The sequence below is a fragment of the Pempheris klunzingeri genome, chromosome 13, assembly GCF_042242105.1.
Source record: "Pempheris klunzingeri isolate RE-2024b chromosome 13, fPemKlu1.hap1, whole genome shotgun sequence".
Lineage (NCBI taxonomy): Eukaryota > Metazoa > Chordata > Actinopteri > Acropomatiformes > Pempheridae > Pempheris > Pempheris klunzingeri.
Genome location: NC_092024.1, coordinates 15,249,191 through 15,270,540, shown reverse-complemented (window position 1 = coordinate 15,270,540; position 21,350 = coordinate 15,249,191). Strand labels below are relative to the sequence as shown.

Genomic DNA, 21,350 nt, shown 5'->3' with positions numbered 1-21,350 from the left:
GCTTGGTTCTTCAATTACCTCAATCAAACTAATAATCGGGTCTTGCAGTAAAGGCTATATCCCCTGGTTTATGTGTGAGTTGTTGTGGATTAAAAAAGAAAAAAAAAACAGATTACCTGCAGGATGAGTTCAGCAGGGGCGGCTGAGTAAGCTGGTGTCTTGACATGATCGCCTGAAAAGATGGACAGCTACACTCTCCTCAGTGTTCTGGTTTAGTGATAAACAATTCTGTTAAGAGAACCTAACCTCGGTAAAACCACAGTTTAATGTGTTTTTCTCCACATCCCAGTGGATAGAAACACTTAGCTGTCAGTGTAGTGTGACGGTTTGATTTTTCAAATCCCCACCTGAAGTTTAATATCACTGAGAATGCAGATTTGTTCTGAGTAGAGCACCACCTGTTTAAATCAAACACTCACCCTGTTGAATATCAATGCCAAGAGGAGTGGACAACATGAGCAGCAGACTGAATATAGATCAGTAGCAGAGTTTACAGCTCTGAACAGAATATAAATCGGTGAAGGAAGTCACCAAAATCTCAAGTCAAAAAAAGTATTATACTTTAAATTACTCCTGTCATGTTGTAGGTTTCACTGTTTGTGTCCTCAATGGAAAAACATTTTTGTCTGGAGACTTTGTTGTTACCGTCTGTGTCAGCTAGATGTCAGCAGCTGGCAAACTTTGGTCGCATATTTTAGAAGACTACAGTGAAATGTTGGGATGACCTCATATTTTATTTAGCATTTCATGTGTTGGGGGTGGACAAAATATCAAACATTAGCAATTTATAATCTAAGGCAAACCAAGCTTAAAATAAAAGGCAAATTTACAATCTTAAGTTGATTTTGTGGGGTTGCATAATTTCATACTGATTATAATGTATTTTGTAGCTGATTAATGACTCTTCCATTGATTAAACTGTACATTGTTTGGTCCTTAATAGTGTTGAATACATTGAATAAAATTAACATGTTAGAACAGCTTTTAATATGCGTTTTGTAGAATAAATGTGCAGAATATCCAAAAATACTTCCAGTGTGCATCGGCAGAGGGCAGTGTGTCTCTTCACTCTCATCTCTCTCCCCTCCTCTTTAAAACAGACTTGTCTTTGGAGCTGTGAAATTACTCTGGCGGCTCAAATGAAGACATCCCCTCCTGTCCCCCTGTTCCTTGGCATTCATCTGCATGCTTGTTTTGTCTGCCTCTATCCTTACACCACTGTCCAATGTCGAACAAAGCAGGCGTAGCTTTGTGTTTTCAGCTCGACAGAGGAAGGTGCTTGAGTCCAACGAGCAGACAGCAACTGTGATGATTGTGACCCCATTAAAATGTGACTGTGTGCCAAAGCTGGACTGGACTGCTGCTACTGCTGCTGCTGCTCAAACACCTGATGAGTGGACTCCTTTATTGCAAACACTGATAAAGTCTAGATGACAATTAGACATGTAAACTCTCAATATAGTATTATTTTCTATATATTTTAAACTATTAAGTAGTATTAGTAAGGTTCACTGTTTTTTTACCTTAACCTTGGCTGGTGAGCTTGCGTGCTCTGGCTTTCTGTGGTGAGGATATTAGCCTTGTTATCCCTTTTGCTGCCATTAAAAAACTTTAAAGCACATTTTATTTTTGACATATTGCTTGCAGTGCAGCACCATTTAGCATATTTACAAGTTGAAACATGGTTTACATTTTTATATAATTCATCCTTCTGTGGGAAGAGTGTTGGTAGTTCTTCAAGTTAGGCTTACATCAGCCTGTCATTTTTATCTTCACTGAAGTCTGCCAGGCAATTTAGCTCTGTTTTGTCACTTAAATTCAGCTGATTATTAAGTATTCACTTTTATCAAAGCTTCATACTGCATGAACTAATGTGAGTTAAGAAAAATCACTTGATTCTTGGTTCCACTTTCTCCTTTATTAGTTGTTCTAAGTTACAGCTAACGGCTAGTGTTTATATTGTATATATTGTTTATCTAGTAATGCTTTATAATTTAGTGATAAGTTATTACTAAGAACAACTTTAGGGGTAGCAACAACACAACTGGCAAACTGTGAAGTTGTTTTTATTAACATCTTTTAACTGATCTATATAGAAATAATAAAATATTTATTGAACAAACAAAGTAACAAAGTCACGTCAAGGTGCCTTATTAGAAAGTGGGACTAAATGATAACATATTGAGGATCTATTTAATAAATGCTTTGTTTTGAAAAGCTAAATTGTTTCACTAGGCTGATTACAGTGATCTTATAGTAATTGTGCACATATGTTGTCCTCCATTTTCACATGAAGATGTGGCACCAGTACAGAAATCATACACACATAAGATGCTCCCTGGATGTACCAGAGATGTGCTTCAAACAGCAGGAATGAGTGAATGTACATTCAGCAACTGCACAGCGTGTGTGCCACCTCAACAACTGGACTGATTGAAGTGCACTGGGGTGTTTCAGCCCTTGAATACGACTGTGTCTGGTCGGTGGCTTTTTTCTCCTTAAACCTCACGTCTACCCGGCCTTAATCATTTGGCCAGGGAGTCATCTATTCCTCTCCTCTGGGTACAAATCAGACTCAAAGTGAGAAGTACAGTAAGAGCAAAACCCATTCTTCTGATCTTATCCACTACAAACTAAGTAGTTAGCTAGCATTGATTTCAAACCAGATCAAATCTAGCTTGTACTCTCTGACCAGCAGTCTTTGCAGTAAATGCTGAAGATCCAGTGCAAAAAGTAAAGGAGATTTTATTTGAATCAGTAGTCTTTCAAACACGCTGTGCTCATAAACAGACATTTCACCTTAATAGTCAGTTTTCCTGAAACCCTGTGGTCTGCACTCTATCGATTAGCTCAGCAGTCTTTGTTTAGACAACAGTGACAGATACTGGAAGCTGAGTCGTCCAGTCTAAGCTTGAGACAACGCAACTGCCCCCCCCTTCACTTTTTCTTCTCCTCTGCCCATTAAAAAAAACTGCTTGCTGTGATCTGTCCTTTCCCATGCAGGCATTCATTTCTCTGTCTTTACTCCAAAGTTTGTACATTCTTTTACAGTCACTCATTAAATGAGACAACTCTGTTAAGTCAGAGTTTATATATTTTATATATAGATTGTAAATGATTAATTGCTCATAAGCAATGACTTATATTTTATTTGCTGGAAGTATAAACCCTAAAACTTGCAGCACAGTAAGCTGAGACGTAGCGTGATCTCCAAACCACAAGTGAAAATCTTCCAACTTACTCTAAGACTTTCCAGTCGGCTAACATAATACTTAGGAAGATCAGCCTGGATTTAAAAAGCAAAAGTTGGCTGACAGTTGACAAGAGAGCTACTTAATCATGCCGCTCTGTAACACCAGACCCTGAGTAAATATTAACATAATTAATCATAGTCAGAACATCACTTGTGGTCAAAGAGCTGCTGTGAAATTGATGTAAACAGTTTTCTTAGGGTGATTTCAACACCCTGCTTCTTTATTCTTAATGGAACAGAGTGTATTAAAGCCAAGGTCAGCCTGCACTGAACACAGATGCTTCACATCCTTCTAGAGAGGAAACGTAACATTTACAGATTACTGTTTACTCATGACTGGACTGCGCATGTAATTCTTTCTAAAATTATCTTTCCATCCATCCATCCATCCTTTTTCTCCCTCTTGTCCAGGCACAGTAGCAGAAAGCTAAGCAAGGTATTCCAGATTTTCCTCTCCACAGCAAAGTTTTCCTGCTCCTTCTGGGAAATCCTGAGGCATTCCCAGGCCAGATGAGATATATAACCCCTTTCTGCCCCTCCACTTCTGCATCGGTCCTCCCAACAATCGTCATAACCTCCTCTCCAGCACCCTGGAATAAACTTTCCTGGGGAGGCTGACCAGTGTGATACCCCGATAATTGGTGCGCACCCTCCATTCCCCTTTTTTGAAAATCGGATCTGCCACGCTGGTCTGCCTCTCCTCATCAACCCCTAAAGAGGCCTGTCAGCTAAGACACCCCAACAATGTCCAGAGCCTTCAGGATCTCAGGTCAAATCTCATCCACATCGGGTGCCTTGCCACTGAGGAGCTTCTTAACTACCTGAGAAACCTATACCAGGCATATCGGTGAGGCTTCCCCAGAGTCTTCAGATATTGCCTCCTACACAAAAGGAGTTGTTGGTTGGGTTCAGGAGTTCCTGAAAGTGCTCTTTCCATTGCACAGCAATATCCCCATATAGGACTGCAGTTCTCCTCCCTAAAACAGCCTGAGCCAAGCCCTTCTTTCCCTTTGTGAGGCTTTGAACAGTTTACCATAAAGTCCTAGAGTCAGCCAAAAGTCCTTCTCTACAGCCACCCTGACTGCTGAAGCCTCAGCCCTTCTGGCCATCCAGTAATACTGCTACTGCTTCAAGAGACCCATTGGCTACCAAACCCCAAAAGCCTCCTTCTCAAAGTTTGATGGCTTCCTTTACTGCAGGAGTTCACCAGTGGGGTTCCTAGGTTGCATCTACGACAGGCACAGTTCACCCTCACTGCACATCATATTCACTCTCACCTGCAATGTTGTTTCTAAATCAACATGTCTATATTTCTAAAGAGGTGTAGATGTCAGAAAAATGCAGTTAAGAGTCTTAGGTTACTCTGTTTTGTATTCTGTTCACTGTCTTGATAATGATGACCCACTTTCTAAGGTAAAGATGACTACAAAGCATGTTTGCTCTGTCAAGTGAGCATCCTTGGCTTGTGGCCTAAATGCAAGACAAACTGCTTTGAAGCACCTTCTCCTTCTAATGACTTTCTTTTCCTCATCTTGCCTACTGCTAATAAAGCTGTGTGTGTGTGTGTGTGTGTGTGTGTTTGTGTTGTGTTGTGTTGTGTTGTGTGTGGGTGTGCTGTTTTTATGATCTTAATACAAGCACAATGACACGAGAAGAGGTTGGTTCTTGCATAGTGAAGGCGACACTAATGACTGTTTTTCTCATTATACTCTGCTGGTCAGGTTTTAGCTTCTAGTTTTTCAAATTGTGCAAAGATGGCATGACGGGGAAGTTATTCATTTCAAAGCTGTACTGCATATTTTCCTCAAGTAAAGAGAGAAGAGTAAGAAATTAAATACTGTATATGTCAACTTTTCAAAGAGTGTAAAACAGTTTTAGGACATAACTGGTGAAGCATTGTCTCTGGTGGGTGTTTCCTACAGCAGTGATTGACTGACATCTGAGAGCTGATGGTGCTAGGAGATGGGCTGTCAATTTAAATGATGTGCTACTTACTGGAGCATGTCATAGGCCTACATACATGTTTTTTCCCCTTTTCAAAAAGCAAGTGAATGAACTACATACTGTAGTTAGCTTTTTCAAATGTCTCACCTCAACTGCATGAAAAGATTTGAATACGCAAAGTAATGTCCAACTTTATAGCAACATATGGATTTACGATAGGAAGTGCTCAAATCACAGAGAGCACTAATACTGATTTCCTAGCATTAGTGACTTTTATTTCAGTTTGACTTTAGGAAAGGGGAAACAATCCACTACGACCCTGCTCAAATCCTTTGAAAAATATCTTCACTGCACCTCCTGTACTTTATTAATACTCCGTCAGTACAATAAGATCTCCTCGGAGGACTCCAAACATTTGCGATCTTAAGCAGCCATCTTGACCGACAGGTTGATCTCATTTTCCATGCAAAAAAAAAAAAAGATTTTTAATCTGTGACAGTCAAGCTGAACCTGACAGTTTCACACTTTCCTCTTTCAAGTTTTACATTTATATCAGGATTTGTTTCGGCTTTCAAGCCTGTTCCCCGATTTTGATCACAGGATTTATTTCTCTGCATGAATAAATGTGAAAGGCAGCTGGATATGTGCACCCTTTGTGACAGGAAATCTATATGGGATACATCTGTTGGGGAAATCCTTTTGGATCTCTAATTGAGGGAGGACTTTGGAGTCAGGGAAGTCACGACATCGATGCTCTGTAGTGAACTCTGACCTGGTTAGGCAGAAAAAGTAAAGCTTTGTTTCCTGATTTTCTTCACGCTTTTGAACTTGACCTTTGACTGAAAGCATGAAAAGTTATTTGAAATCAGTTTGACCCAGGTCTTATCTCCTTGTTTATTTACTCAGAGGAATTATCAGGATAAACCATGACGTGTTCTGGAAAGATATTTCTCCACCTGAGATTTGACTCACGGATACCTCACTTTTACACTTTTTATATGTTAAAGGGTTAAGTGTATATTCCAGGAGGGATCTGATGATTAAGTGTTGTATTTGACCTTCATGCTGCTTCCTTTCTCCCTCATCCTGCTTCATCTTCAGTTAGGTATTTCCTACATTTCCCAGAATGCCTTTTGACAACCCCAGAGAAGGTGCAATTGTGTGCAGCCAGGTGGCCCTATATGTGCCTGGGAAAAGAAAACAACACTGACAGTGATATTAAGAGCAAGACGATGCATTTTTTTTTTCCAGTCATGAAAAACAAACACATCCTGGTCTGTTGAGGAAAAAGATTCTAAGCAACTGACCATAAACTTCAGTTCTGACGCTTTTTTTTTTTTTTTACATTATCTGAAATTTGTCTGTTATCCTCAAAGAAGTTGGTTTGTAATTGCTTGACTTTTAAGGAAATAGACTAGTTTAACATTAAGACTGGAAACGGCTAGCCTTGTCTTTGCAAGCAAGAAAATAAAACTCTTCTTTTGGTAATTTTGCAAGATGATCAACTTACTGTATACAATGTATGTAGATGTGTTTATTATCATGTTGGCATGAATAAGATTTAGTGCTTTGCTACCCAAACTGGCACAGATTGTAATATTCAATACTTTTTGGTACTGTTTCTTAGTTGTATGTGTGACAACAATGGGAATGGGAGACTGATCACTTGATACTTTGAGAGGTGTCAAAAGTAATGAAAATGATCCTGGATCAGCTCGTTTCTCTCTGCTTTTTAGCTTGTATATAGTAAAGCTGAAGCCATGAAAGCACATTACATGTTTTCATCTATCAGTGGATTCATGTTTTGGTGTATATTTAAGCGTTAAATTATCTGTAGGTAACGCTTGAAAATGCTATCAAATTCTTGTTTAGATTCTTACTCTGGACACACTGTTCTGATTTAATTACAGCAAAACGTGTTATTGCCAAAAACAAATTACACATTTGACCCTTTTCCCAGTCGAGTTGAATTATTTTCACACTGGGTGTTTTCATGCGTGAAGGGTGGTGTTTTGTAATGAAATAATCTGTATTCTGTTGATATGATTATTGAACAAAAAGCCAGTGAGTTTGTGTCCTACTGGAAACTATGCTTTGCAATGTGGCATTCAATTTTAATGCGTGCTGTTGCCACAGGTTGAATTGCCTTTGAATAACAACAGAAGCTGCCTGACATTGCCAGCCATGAGTATGTCTTGTTGATTTGGTGAGGCTTGTGTGGTAGATGGATTAATCGCCCGCACAGCTTTTCTGTGAAACCATCAAAATGATGTCAGCTCAGCTAGATGGAGATAGAACGTCAGCACGGACAATCTGCTCGGTTAAATCATCCATCTGTGATGCACCACAATCTCCTGCACATTGTTCACCAAGCATCTTTCAGCTTCAAAAGACGGAATGATTTCGAAGGCTGTGCTGCCTGGATTCAGGTGAAACAATAGCTTAAAGCAGGCTTCTAGGCATGTGTGAATTTAAGCAGCTGGGGTTCCTCGAACACCACTGTGTTTCCTTGGTTGATTGCCTAATCCATTATATTTAAAGAAAAAGTGAAGTCAAGCTGTTTTTAGTCTAATTTTTTCCTCTTCCAACAGGATTATTCCAGTATGTTACCAGTCACAGAGCACTCTTAATGGAGTGGGAAATTATTCTGACACGCATATGACCTAAAAGATACAAACCCAAAGGAGATGGAATGAAAATATGTTTGTTTGGGCGATTTGGTTTCTGTGCCTTTGTCCTGCTAGCTCTGTGCTCTGTCCGTTTCTCTCCATCTTTCAGATTGATTTGCTGCCAGACAGAGAAATATGTCTCACAGGATGTAACGGTGTGGACTCTTAACAGTTTGGTTTCTTCCTCCATTTTCTTCTTCAAGCCTCTGTTGTAATCTCACACAGCTGTCAGATGCAGGAGAATATAGATTTCAATGCTACTGAGGGTTTCCACTTGTGCTAAAAGCTTTTTTCATCTCAGCATTTATGATTTGGAAAGTCTTTAAAAATTGACGTATGTATTTTGCACTTAATGTCGCTGATGTGCACCAATGTTGTTCACAAAAAAGATTTATGTCTGTATGCACCAAGAACACGTCCCAATGAGATCACTTTCAAGATGTATTTATTTAATGTTTTTTAACCAAACTGCAAGCTGAAAAACTTTTAACCCTTCCATTTGTCACCCACGAGAGAATATTCAATGAGTTTAAATAGATTTAGCATACACATAAATAAAACATAAGAATAGGTTCAGATTACATAGCTTTAGGAAAGAGAAGTAAACAATGAAGATAACAGGAATAATCAACTTTTACATCAAATACGAATACATTCGTAAGACTTGTCCATGTGCTTACTAGGCTTTCATTTTCCTTATTCTGTTAAACAGGTTGGAGCACCTCACCCAACACAAAAAATGGCTGACTTTAGCCATGTAGTAGAAATCCAGTCCTGTAATGAATGCAAGGGAGTGGATCAGGATACATGATTTCCTGCAAAATGCTTCCACTCTCCTGGCTGTGTGACAGGTGGTCATATAAAGACACTCTCACTGGTTTGTGTTTCCCTTTCCTTCACCTCTCGACTGGTGAGGTTGAGACACTTTGGTCTCAGGCACTTTCTGAAATCATGAGGTTGTTGACTGACGAACACAAACAGAATCGTTTACACATAATGTAGCTGGTTGTTTATAGCCTTACATTCTTTACATACTGTACATCTTTATTTATAGGCCTTTTCTCATCTCTTGTGTGGTGTTTTTTAAAAGAATAGTCTAACATTTTGGGAAATATGCTTATTCTTGCTGAGAGTTGAGAGGATTGATATCACTCTCATTTCTCGGGGGGGTATCCAGCCTGGCTTTGCACAAATTCCACCTACCAGGGCCTCCGAAGCCTCACTTTTTCACATGTTATGGTTGTTAATCAGTAAGAAATTAATAGATGTTTGGCTGAGCAAAATGACTTCAAAGAGTTTTGCCAGCACTGTGAGGTTGCCAGCAGAGACGCCCAGTGTATTTCCCCAAAATACTTAACTATTCCTTTAATGCAGTTTAAGGAAACTAATCTGTAACTGCAAAGATTGTAAATGATGTAAAGTTTGCAGGCCTCTAGTACACAAATGAATGAAAAACAGAAAGTTCACTTTAGCTCAAACTGTCACACAAACACGACTTGATTCAATCAGTACAAGATGAAACATACTGGCCCCTATCCTGATCAACCTATGAATGCAGAAATTATTTTGGACACACTCTCTGCTCATGTTTTACTCTCAAGTACAAAAATGTTGGTTTATTTCCAGTCCTGGGACAAATAAAATTTAGTTTATGTTTGGATAAGTTTAATAAACTGTAGGGACACATGACACAGTGTCAGTTCAGTCAATCAAAGAGATAAATATCAAAGGTCAATCTGAAAATTCCTGTGATCGTGTAAATTTCACATTATTCACAGTATTGTTCAGTGTGACGATACCCATGTCTGTCTAACACTACAGAGAAGGATGATAATGAAGAAAAATGGCCCAGGTCTGGAAATAACTCAGATTCCACATTTCACAGAGTCACACTTCAAGAACTCAAAGGTTTTGCATGTTGTTTAAGACAAAAGCCGGGTACTTTTATAAAATTACCCAATAAATAACCTTTTATCAATAAAAACAATATGACATTAGCATTTAATTATATGTATATACACTAAGTGAAACCTATCATAAAGTAGTAATAACCTGATAATTTTATACATCATGGAAATAACCATTTCCTCATGTTTTAAGGCATACAGTCATTATGCACAAGTCAAGAGATCGATGGTTGATAAATGCATCAGTAAATTCTATGTACATGTCATGTTAGTATATTCCTGCAGACTGAAATTTATGGTAGAGCTCAATGTCGACTTAAAAAGCTGCATCTGGCCAAAGCCTTTTTTTTCCCTCTGCTCTCCTTAATAGTTGCTCCTTGGCCTCCAGAGCTCCAGAGAAATGTTAAAATAATTTTCTCACAGATGGATGCATCTTGCTTCAGCGTTAATGACCCTGAAGTGATGCATTAAAAACTTGAAGAATGAATGATAATCAAGCCATTTTGTACTAATCTGACTTTCACAATTTTATGTCAAGCACAATGTCAAGCCCGCCTATTTATGGATACCATTTTAGCACTTTAAACTGACCTAATGCCATTTGAAGATGCCACTTCTTTCATTAATTGCATGTTAAACAACTTAATATTATGTGAAGGTAACCAATTTTCACTTGATATAGTCTCCACTTTTCTTCAGTTAAATAAAACTTCACCCAAAGTAATTTTTTACGTAAAACTGTGAGAAATACAGTATAAAAACAAACATTAAATCCTCTTTAATATATCTGTTTAAATTCTATATAAATAGATGTATGTTGTGTTTTACTGAGAGAATCTTTGACAAACAATAAGAAACAGCAATGCAGTTCATTTTCATTTTTTACTCACATCAGCAAATCAGATCATTTCCATATTTCAGTTAATAAGAGCATCTGAAAAATATTTTCCAAAAGTGTCCACGCTCTCTCTCTGCAGTCTTTCATGTCCCAGTGTTGGTGTGTAAGCTGCATCTCTTGAGCGTCTCTCATTAGCTTCATGCATTTATGTACAAGTCAAAAATGACCAGGTATTCTGGATAATTCTACCTGTAAAGGGGAGAGGAACACGACAGTGTCCCATAGTCTTAGTTCTTTGAAGTGATGAAGGATGAACTCCATATGGTGATCACATAGATCCAATTCACCACCGGGGAAGTTTATCCTCGCTCCTCCCAGCCTTATCTTCAAATCAGTCAACATGCCGTAGCTGCAAGAGCGCAGATGAGCTCTGATTTGCCTGCTGATGAAGTGCAATAAGAGTTCAATACCTACAGCGTGGTGTAGATGTAGACAAAGATGATGACTACCAAGTTGAGAATGGTCCCAATGATGCCCAACATGGCCAAAATGCTCTCCTCCTTACTTTCCTTGTCTTGGATTCCCTTTTCCTCATCACTGTGGAGAGTGTTTACCATTTTCCCTGGAAAAGTCTGCAGTTTCCGTCTCAGACCAATCTGCAGTGAGCAGATAAGAGAGAAAAGGAAAATACAATCCATGTGTTAGTTACTGCAACTGGTTAATTTCTCCTTTGAAGATGGTCTTTGCACAGTCTATGGTGGACAGCGATAATGGCAATAAAACAAAAATAAAAGTTTTTTGCTCGTTAGATGGTTGGTTAGGCAATTAAATAATTAAAATGTAATTAAGATGAATGCTCCTTTTTGGTCATGCATGTAATATGTGTTTTAAGAAAATTCCGTGCAACTTTAATGGATTACATTAAGCAGATGGAAAGCTGCCTTGCAATACCAGTTTACTGTGACTAAGGAAGCCACATATTTTCCATAAATACAAGAAAATATGTGGGATGTTATTCTGGTCCAGGAAGCAGATTAACAGATTGCATTGGATGAAAAGAACAGATGAGGTGTGTGATGCTTGTTGCTTTTTGCCAACTGTGTGTGAAACACAGAAGAAGATGCTCTAAAAGTAGCTTAATGTGTTCTAATTCCATGTCCTATTTTCTTAAATATCTTGATTTATATGTAAAATACTGTGCCACACATTAAAAGACCTCCAAGCGTAAATGTGTGGGGCCTAGCTCTCTGCATGTTGCTGCTATAAACCTCTGTAAAGCTATGTTTTATTCAAGGATATGGGAAAGATTTCCATCAAAAGTAAATCACTTCTCTCCAGTCCTTCAATAAAATATAGTCATCTCCTGAGTTTAAAAGTGAAAAAAAGGGAAGTCAGGGAACGCATGAGATTTACAATCTGAAAACTGTCTCATTAATGTGAAATAAAGAATCCAACTTCTGGGTGATTTACATCAATTTGTAACCAGAGGGTTAAATAAATGCAACACTTAATATATAATAAGTTTAAAATGCATTTGGAGTGCCTCAATACAGGCCTCAAAATAAATAAACATGAACATTCATGCGTTACGTCAACTTGAATCCAGTTTTCATGCAGTGCACTCAGGACTCAGTGAGGTAATTGATTAGGCAGGCATCACAATCTAAACTGAAGTCATTTCTTGCATTAATCATGGCTGGTTGCTCTATTTTTTACCACATCTGACATTTATTTAAATTGATTCTAGTGAGATGTTGTCCAACTCCTGTGACACAAATAACACGAGTTTATGAACACTAACATGCCATACTAATGTATTTTTCAGGTATTATGAATATGTTATAAAGTGTGATGTAGGCAGCATACACCAGATTTTTCCTTGACATAAAATACTGTCATGTAAACATTTCGTTCATATGTGATTATTCTTATTTAGGCAAAACTTGTTTTGAAGCATGAGAAGTGAACTTCTGGTTGTAACAGAATAAATGATTGCAACCATGATAACAGTGAACTTCTAAAAACAGACACCAGCTCTCCTCGTGATTGACAAGCTGGACATCAGAGGAATAGCCTCGGTTATTTGGCAGCCCGGTGAGTGAAGAAAGACAGCTGAAATTCCTGCGCCAGACTCCACTCAGCTGTGATATTTCCTCTACTGTGGGACTTTTCAGGAGTGTGTGTGTATTGATTTGTGTAGCCTGGGGTGGAGTATTAGAAACTAGCTGTATGTGTTCAGCCCGCAGGCACAGCAGCTTGTGCAAGTTGGCATCCAAACACCTCTTGGGAGAAAAGCGCTCCTTTTTCGGGTCAATGGGTTTTATACGCCGAATAGCAACAGTAAAGCATGTAAGCTAATGCAGACTAAAATAAACCTTCTAACAGTGAACTGCTCCTTAATAGAAAGCTTAGATGCAAGATAAATACACATTTTTGACTTCCAGTACAAGTTCACAGGAAGACATTACAAGAAGTACTATTTGGGCTTTTTGGCAGATGTACTTTATAGGAGAGGAACAATAATAAAAACAATCCTGAGCAATACTTCTGTGTAGTGTCACTTCACAGGACCTCAGGCCTGACCACTACCCATACACCTCATAGGTGCAAGCACTGTGGTCACTATAATGTGCAATAAATGTGGACATTACAATGTTTTTCTCTTACTCACTGCTGCTTGTTCTTTTTATGCCTTTTATGGTTGTCATTTATTGATGCACAAGTGAATGAGGAGTGTGTGTGGGTGTGTGTGTATGATGCATAGTGGGGTTTTAGGTTTTTAGGTTTTTTTAGCACAGGAAATTTCGTTGTACTGCTTGGTGCAACGACAATAAAGCTTTCTTATTCTGATTCTGATTCTGGACCTGCTAAAATGACAAATCAAATGATATTCACCATTTATTTGCCATTGCATCTTTACTGCTATCTTTTGACACTGAGCTCCTCACCTGGAGAAGAATAATCCATCAGAAAATGTAATTTTGCTTCACAAAGTCAAGTTAAAAACCAAACTTTACGCAGTTGTTTACAGTAACTAATCTGGGCAAAGCCTGCATTGTTAAAGCTCAATTGCAGGCGTTGTTTGCATAAGTGAAATTTATGTAACCTTTGGAAGGAGAGCTGCCAAAGTGGCAGTTTTATGTCACCAGTGCAGCGCTTTCACCCTTTTCTTTGACTTACTGATTGTATTCTCAGGCAGTCTGGCAGAGGAAAAAGGTCTTGGCAGAAACCATCACCTGCCAGGAATCGGTTGCAATACATCAAAGTCTAGGCGTTGTCTTGTGTAGATGGATTACAAAGAGGGAGAATCTAAATGACATGAAACTTAGTTGATCACAGTAAGACAAAGTTAACTTCATAACTTCAACACAAGGCCAGTACTGCAGTAGAATGAGTCAAACTCAGAAATCATAGAATATTTAATAGTTTATTTATCTTTATTTAACCTATATTTAACCAGGTAGGTCAATTGAGAACCGGTTCTCATTTACAATGACGACCTGGCCAAGAGGCTGCACAAGAGGCAGATCAAAACAATTATAGAAGCACCACTATCAAGCAATGGCTTTGTGATCACAGATTACCTTTAAGTTTATATAAAAGGCCTCCCATACTGTAAAAGTCAAAGGCCTTTTTTTCAGGCCTTTTTATAAGGTTACGCGCATCAAAGTGATTGTCCATTCTGAAAGGCTAACATCCCACACAGTGACTCTGAACGATAGCAGCGTCCAATCATTCACATGCATTGTGGTCTTGACGTATATAAAAACCCCATCAGGCTCTGTTTCTGTGTTAAAGTGCACCCTCCTCCTCTGATCTGTAACAATGGGCTTTGATTGCCTCTCCTGGGGAGCACTATAAACAGGGCTTCCCTCAACCTGAATGGAGATCTTTGTGCTGTGCGCTGGATGTGCCCTCATGCATGAAGACGCCTGCTTGCTGCTGATACAAACAAGCGCTCAGCAAGAAAACATGGGGGAAAAAATGTGCTGTTGAGGGAGATGGAGGAAGGAGGAGGAAGAGGAGCAGTGGTGGAAAGTAACTAAGTACATTTACTCAAGTACTATACTTAAATACAATTGTGAGGTGCTTGTACTTTCCATTGTATGCTATTTTATACTTCTGCTCCACTACAACTTAGAGGCAAATATTGTACTTCCTACTCTGCTACATTTATCTCATAGCTATAATTCAAAGTTCATTTTCAACATAAAGGAAATATAAAAAACATGTTTATAGAGCTTATAAAATACAGTGTTCAAGCTGAAGCTAGTGACTCCCAAAGGTCTTAAGACCAGGGAAAAAGCCAGAAAAATTAATACAGATTTGTATAGCGAACTTCGCATTTTTATTTTTGTTTGTCAATTTCCTCTCCCATCTATCATCTCACAACCCCTCGGATGTATCTTGGGACTGTCTAGGTTGGCACCCACTGGACTAAAGTAGTTAATTGTATATAAAATAGTTGAAAGTCGTTTCAGCTGACCAGCTACAGCAGTAAATGCTACTTACACAATGATGCATTAGTATTAACGATGTAATAATGTCATATATAATAACATAATGTATCTTTCACAAGGGACATTTTAATGCAGAGCAAGTGCTCTTACTTTGATATTAAAGCACTTACTTATTGTAGGAATTTGAAATGTAGGTGTGTTTACGTTAATGTATTGGTACTTGTACTTAATCAAAGTATCTAAATACTACTTCCTCCACTGAAGAAGTAAAGGGTTGGTGTTGAAAGAGGGTCGAGCCTCTGCCAAAACCTGGGTGCTGAGGAAACAGCTTTACCACCGAGTACAGCTGTAGATCACACAGCAAACCTTCTGGATGCCTTCCAGTGCCTCCTCATCCAATGTGTCCAGTGTTCAACAGAGAGCGTTCTGTTTCAAGTGGCAGCCAGTGCTGGCATCCTGCGATGCGCCATCATCATTAACCACCCATAATGACTCCCTCTGTCTGTTTAGCACTCAGACTGGACTGTGTGTGGTAGGGATCAGAGCTGTCATAATCCAGGACCAGCTAGAAGTGAAAGTCACTGAAATATACTGACATAGCGTGGTTTAAACATATCAAATTATTAAGGATTATTAATCCAGTCAAGACACAGTACACAGTATTCACTTCTCTGCCTCTTATTGATTAGTCTTTTGACTGTGCTATGCTGAGATACAAAGGATTAAGTTATCACACTATTGATTCATGTTGTCATTCACACACACACACACACACACACACTCTCACACGGACATCTTAACTTTTCCCATCATGATTAATCTAGAGCAGGTTTGTCATTGTTTGTCACACAGGGCCACTCAGGATTCAAATATGATACATGTAGCATCTCTGGATCAACAATCTCTCATTTAAAATGAAAAAGCATCTTCTTTGGAGTTTTTCTTTCCTCTTACAAGGCGAACTCACACCTGGCGCTTCACTTGTACAGTTACAGCCAGAAGCGTATTTGTATAAAAAAGAGCAGACAGATAGACAACGAGAGACGGGGAGGGGGAGGAGAGAAAAAGGGGGAGGGGGGGTTGATGCCATACCTGGGACAACAAATCCAGAGACTCCTGCTACATCTAACATAGGCTACCATCCTCAGATCAGATCAGTGAAGAGTAAAACCTTTTGCCACTTGAATAATCCTGAGCATGTCAAATGACTCCAGATGCTAACAGAGTATGACAGGCAGAGTCGCTTTTGGCATTGTTAGAAAATGGAATTAAAGCAAGCAGCTCCCAACCTCTCCCGAGTGTATATATATTTATATATATGTACACACATACACAGGTTGACACCCTTCACAAACTGACACAGACACACACTCAGAGCATCACATATAGAACACACTGTCTTGCGCATTTATGTAGAGAAATCAAAAACAAAAAAGAAGAGGAAGAAAAGTCACAGTTGTAAGGGAAGTCAGATGAGAACCTGTCAATAGTGAGTGTGACCCATTTTCCATAACCTTTACTCATTGTTCTGTGAGTGACAGATCTATTTTGGATTAGACAAGAATTGCATTTGGAGAGAACATTTCTTGTTTTTATTAATCAAAAAATCCTGCTAAAAGACCCCACAGAAAAGTTCAGACATGCAAGAAGTTACATTGACAGAAAAAAAAGGATTTCATACTATTACCAACGACAAAACCATTCCTGTTTGTGGAAACTTTAACTTCATTCAAGAGAACTCAAGAAAACGACAGGTTGAGTCACAAACGAAGTGCTCCGTGTACAAAAACCGACAGAGAGATTTCATTTAAGATTTTCCTGCTGCTACACAAGAAGCATTTAAACTTGTTAACAACATGCATGAGGAGCAACTCCCAGTGGGCCATGTGAACGTGCTTTTTGCGCAAATAACAACCACAGCTGAAAGTATCTCTCAGAGTAAAGCATCAAAGACGAGAGGAGAATGGTTTGATTGTAAGACAACCTTCAGGGTGTCTCTGCTACCTTAATCAATGATTCATACAAAGACAACTGAGCCTGGCGATATCCCACATTTATAAAGAATATATCATGATAGCATAATAAATTCATAGCTACATACTGTCATGACATTTAAAAATGGTGAAAGATTCATTTGTTGGCAGTTTTCTCAGCACATGATGATGAGTTTAATGAAAAAGCTCTGGATGTGGGATGACAGTGGGACTTTAAAGACCTACCTTGCAAAGCATCAGGAATAACATAGCATTGGATATGCTGGAGGGGGACGCCTTTCTGTAGTGCACAGACATCCCTGGCAACTAAGGTGAAAGTCGACCCCTCTCATCCTTCGGCTGTGGAGGGGCACAGGATCCAGAGAGGGATGGCTCGTTTTCCAGGCGGTCCAATTTTAGGGCTCTCGTTGGATGTCGTACCCTGCAGCGCTCCAGCGTCTCCTCCCCGAATTTCATCTCACTAGTGGCCAAGTTCTTGCTGCCTTCACTTTCTCCTCCACATCCTTTTGAGAGCTGAAACTGTGCTGCCCACCTCCTCTCGGCTCTTCCTCCTCTTTCTCTGTGTGTTTTGTTTGCCTCCCCACCTCTGCCTATCTCTTCTCCTCCTCTTCTTCTCCTTCTTCTTCTTGTCTGTGAGGAAGGATGATGTCAAGTTGAAGAATGGAGTCAGTTGATGGGCAGATGGGGGTGGGAGGGTAACAAAGCTGTTTCATGTGTGCATTTCCATCCTCCTTTTGTCTCTGTTCCGCAAAGCTTACACATAGGAGATTTCAGTCTTATCCCTCCTGCCAAGACACCCCTATCACCCTTATTATAGGCTCATCTCCGCTATCAAACTTTCATACTGCTCTGCAATGTAAAACATGTTTTGCTGATGTCTTGGCATTTAAATGTTTCATAGTGAAATAAAAAAGGAAAAAAGGCACCCCTGCTGAAGTGGTGGAAGCCCCTGCTTACTCTACATGATGTGCAACCTAACATACCTTTTCCTGCGCTCCAGTGGCTGAGCGTGAATCCCTAACTAACTGAGCAGAGCGTGAATGCTGGATGGCTGTAAGAGAGAGAGAGAGACAGAGAGAGAGAGAGAGGGAGAGAGAGGGGGGTGTTGTGAAGGAGCCCGTCGCCTCACACTGACGCTGTCGTGGTTGCTTTCGCTCCACAGGCAAGAGGTATCCCCTGCTCCCTCTCTCCCGCGCATGTTAATGCAGCCACGGTTGCCTGGCAACCGACTCAGGGGAGTCACACAGAGCCTGACGACAATATGCATTTGTGACAGAGGCCGGGATGAGGGGTGTGGGTCTCCTCCAGTATGTTTTTGTGAAGATTTTGTGTGTGTGTGTATGCAGTGTATATGAGAGTGTGTTCATGTAAAATACGCCAAGCTCGCCAGCCTTGTAGGCTGACTCGCCAGTGTAGGTGTATGTGAGTGTGTGTGTTTCTGTGTTTGTGTTTCTGCAAAATATGCACACTCCTGTCAAAGCTGGACAACCATCAGTTCATGTGAATGTATAGAAGCGAGAGTGAGTAGGTGTGCGCTTAAATCATGTGTATTCATGCATAAAGTATAAGTGTGTGTTCGTGTGTGTGTGTGTGTGTGAAAGAGAGAGAGGTCTGCAAAGCTGTCTTTACAACGTTGACCTTTGAGGAGATGAAGAGCTGGAGAGTCCAAATGTGGGATCGTACCTTATTACCAAACTGTGCAACATGTCAACATGTTGATGACCCACATGTCAAGGGGGGATAAAGAAAACAATACAGAGAACATTGAGAGAAGCTGAGGTCAAGTTAGCAGCTCACTAACTGTGAGTGAAGTCACTACATCACCAAGCTTCTCGGACCAAATATATGTATATTATGCTTTCCATTCATATCACAATTCAGCAAAGCAATGCCAACAATATTTTGTAAGCATTGTTGAGGATGCTGTTGTCTTGTTAAAATAAACTTTGTTGGAATTTTCAAAGGAGAAAAAAAATTGGGGGATCCATGTTTACATTCAGTTTGTGCACCTGAGTTGTGACCGGTCAATTGATCAGTACATTTTGGTCATGCAGAAAGGCTAATTAATATGTGTAGTTTGAGTTAACATTTATACAAGTTTAATAAGAAAGTACAATGTCGACCAAGCTGAAGGTGCCAGTGTGGGTGCATCAGAGTAGAACGAAACTGTGTGTGTGTGTGTGTGTGTGTGTGTGTGTAGAAAAAGGAGGGCACTCAGTGTGTTCACAAGTCATGTGTTTTCATACATAAGGTGAAAACGTGTGTGTTTGTGTGTGGGTGTATTTTTCACCTTCTTTTACATTCTTTTCACAAACATTCATGGTACAGAACCTCCTCCTTATCTCGCCCTCAGACGTGCGACACATCAGTGTCGTTGGCCGGAGCACGTAATGGATACACTGATCAAACGTGAATAACCTCCGGGACATTTACTGCGCAACCCGACACCAGGACGAACTCTCCCAGACTCAGCCGTCCCTCCAGTCCTCTCCCTCAGATCCTGTTTTCTCACTTCACCTCAGCCACAGGGAAGGACATGAGCTTTCAGTGTTTGAACAGAGAGACTTATCTCTCTGTCTTTTAGAAGAAGTGACTCACCCGGGTCTTGCTACCCATTGCTCATTTAAAGAAAAATGCAGTTTTTGCTACTTGAATATTTATAGTTATTCATCAAATCACATGTGGGCCTGCAAGGAATATATCCTTCCAGTAAGGAGGACAGAATAAATGTTGCATCTTAATATGTTTCGTTATGACTTTTGAGGTTCCAGTTTGCATGTATTTTCATTACCATGGACAGTGAAGATGTTTTAGCTTCCTAAGTTTCTTTTAACATTTCCATTTCACAGATTTTAGAAAAAGAAATATTAACAAAAGTAGCCTAATATCATATTTAGATGCAGAGTGATGAGGTTAATATTTTAGCAGTGCTGGTGAAAATTCAGAGGTTGTGAAATGAAATAAAACAGCTTGGAAAACAGATTTTCCTTTGAACAATATTTCATTATGTGGATGGGTACGGCTGCTAATGGAAATGTTTAGAATGTGAAACAGCTGCCAACAAATTAGTTTAGGCTTGATGTTGCTTTGCACATGAAATGACCTGGAATGGACAGCAATAAAAATGGAAATGTAAAGGAAACATTCCCTCCAAACCGAAACCACCAGTGTGCATAATTTTATTGCAGACTTTCCATCCCTCTCTGCCTCAAGATTAACTAACTTGGACGATCGCTGCCTGCACAGGCATTTATAACAATTAATCAGGGTGTCCATCGAATTTGTTCTTGTTCGTGCCACAAATCACAGTGTTTCTTCAACTGCATGGTGATCATCCTTTGGCTCACTTCAATTTCCATTCAAACAAGCTAACATCATTCTCTGGCATTTGTGCACTCATCTAAATTGTTATTAAGCAATGTGTGTCTTTGTCCTTTATTGTGACCCCAGAGTGAACTGAATTTACTTCATCCTGCAATCACTTGAATGCCCCATTGTTAAAGCTGCACAAATCAATATTTCTATGTTAACAATGGAGCAACTGGCTGTGTGTAATGTGAAGGGGGAAAGAGAATTATCACTGTGGAGCTGTTCCTCATAACTCAAAGCGTCTTAGCATCTTGTGGGTAATTGTTTTGGTTCTACAGCCCACAACTTCACTGTTTTTTGTCTCATGTCTGTCAACTAAAAAACTCTGATAATACCAGCCCAGCACGAAATGGCAAACAGGCAGGTGATTAGCTCGTGGAGCATCTTGCAGCTGTAGAGCCACAATTTGCACAGGACTTGGCAGAAACTAAGACTGTCACCAAAAAATCATGTTCGAATAAATTTGAAATGACACGTAATTTCTTAAGATGAATTTAAATGCATAACTACTAAAAGTGACAGCCCTGGTGGAGACCAAAGGTGTGATAAAAGGACAGTGAATATTAGACTTCATTTATTTTTTGTCAGGTGGCAAGAATCACAACTGCAAATTAATACTTATGTTGTTTTGTGTCTTCTGGATGTGTACGCAGGTACCTTTTTGCTAAAAACTACTTAAGGGGATGTCAGTCCCAGGTTTACAGTTTGCTGTGCTGCTCCCAGTTGGCCAAAATCAATTAATTCAGGTTTAACCTTCTAAATATGAATTGGTTTCAACATTCAAGCCAAATTAAAAAAACACCTGGAAGTGAAATTGGCTGAGGGTATTACAGAAATATCTTTCATGTAAAGTAGGCTGAAAAGAGCGCTGAGAGGGTGTCAGATTTCAAACTCTGAAAGCCTTAAGTTTACTTTA

The 21,350-nt window shown here is 39.5% G+C and overlaps 1 protein-coding gene across 1 annotated transcript; it reads right to left on the bottom strand.

The window, feature by feature from the left end:
• Positions 1-11,081: 11,081 nt before the first annotated feature.
• Positions 11,082-17,302, bottom strand: tunar (TCL1 upstream neural differentiation-associated RNA). The gene is made up of 2 exons (XM_070841683.1): positions 17,291-17,302; positions 11,082-11,267 (listed from the first exon to the last, which is right to left on the bottom strand). The coding sequence occupies exons 1-2, from the start codon at positions 17,300-17,302 to the stop codon at positions 11,082-11,084; spliced, it is 198 nt and encodes a 65-aa protein (XP_070697784.1).
• Positions 17,303-21,350: the final 4,048 nt, after the last annotated feature.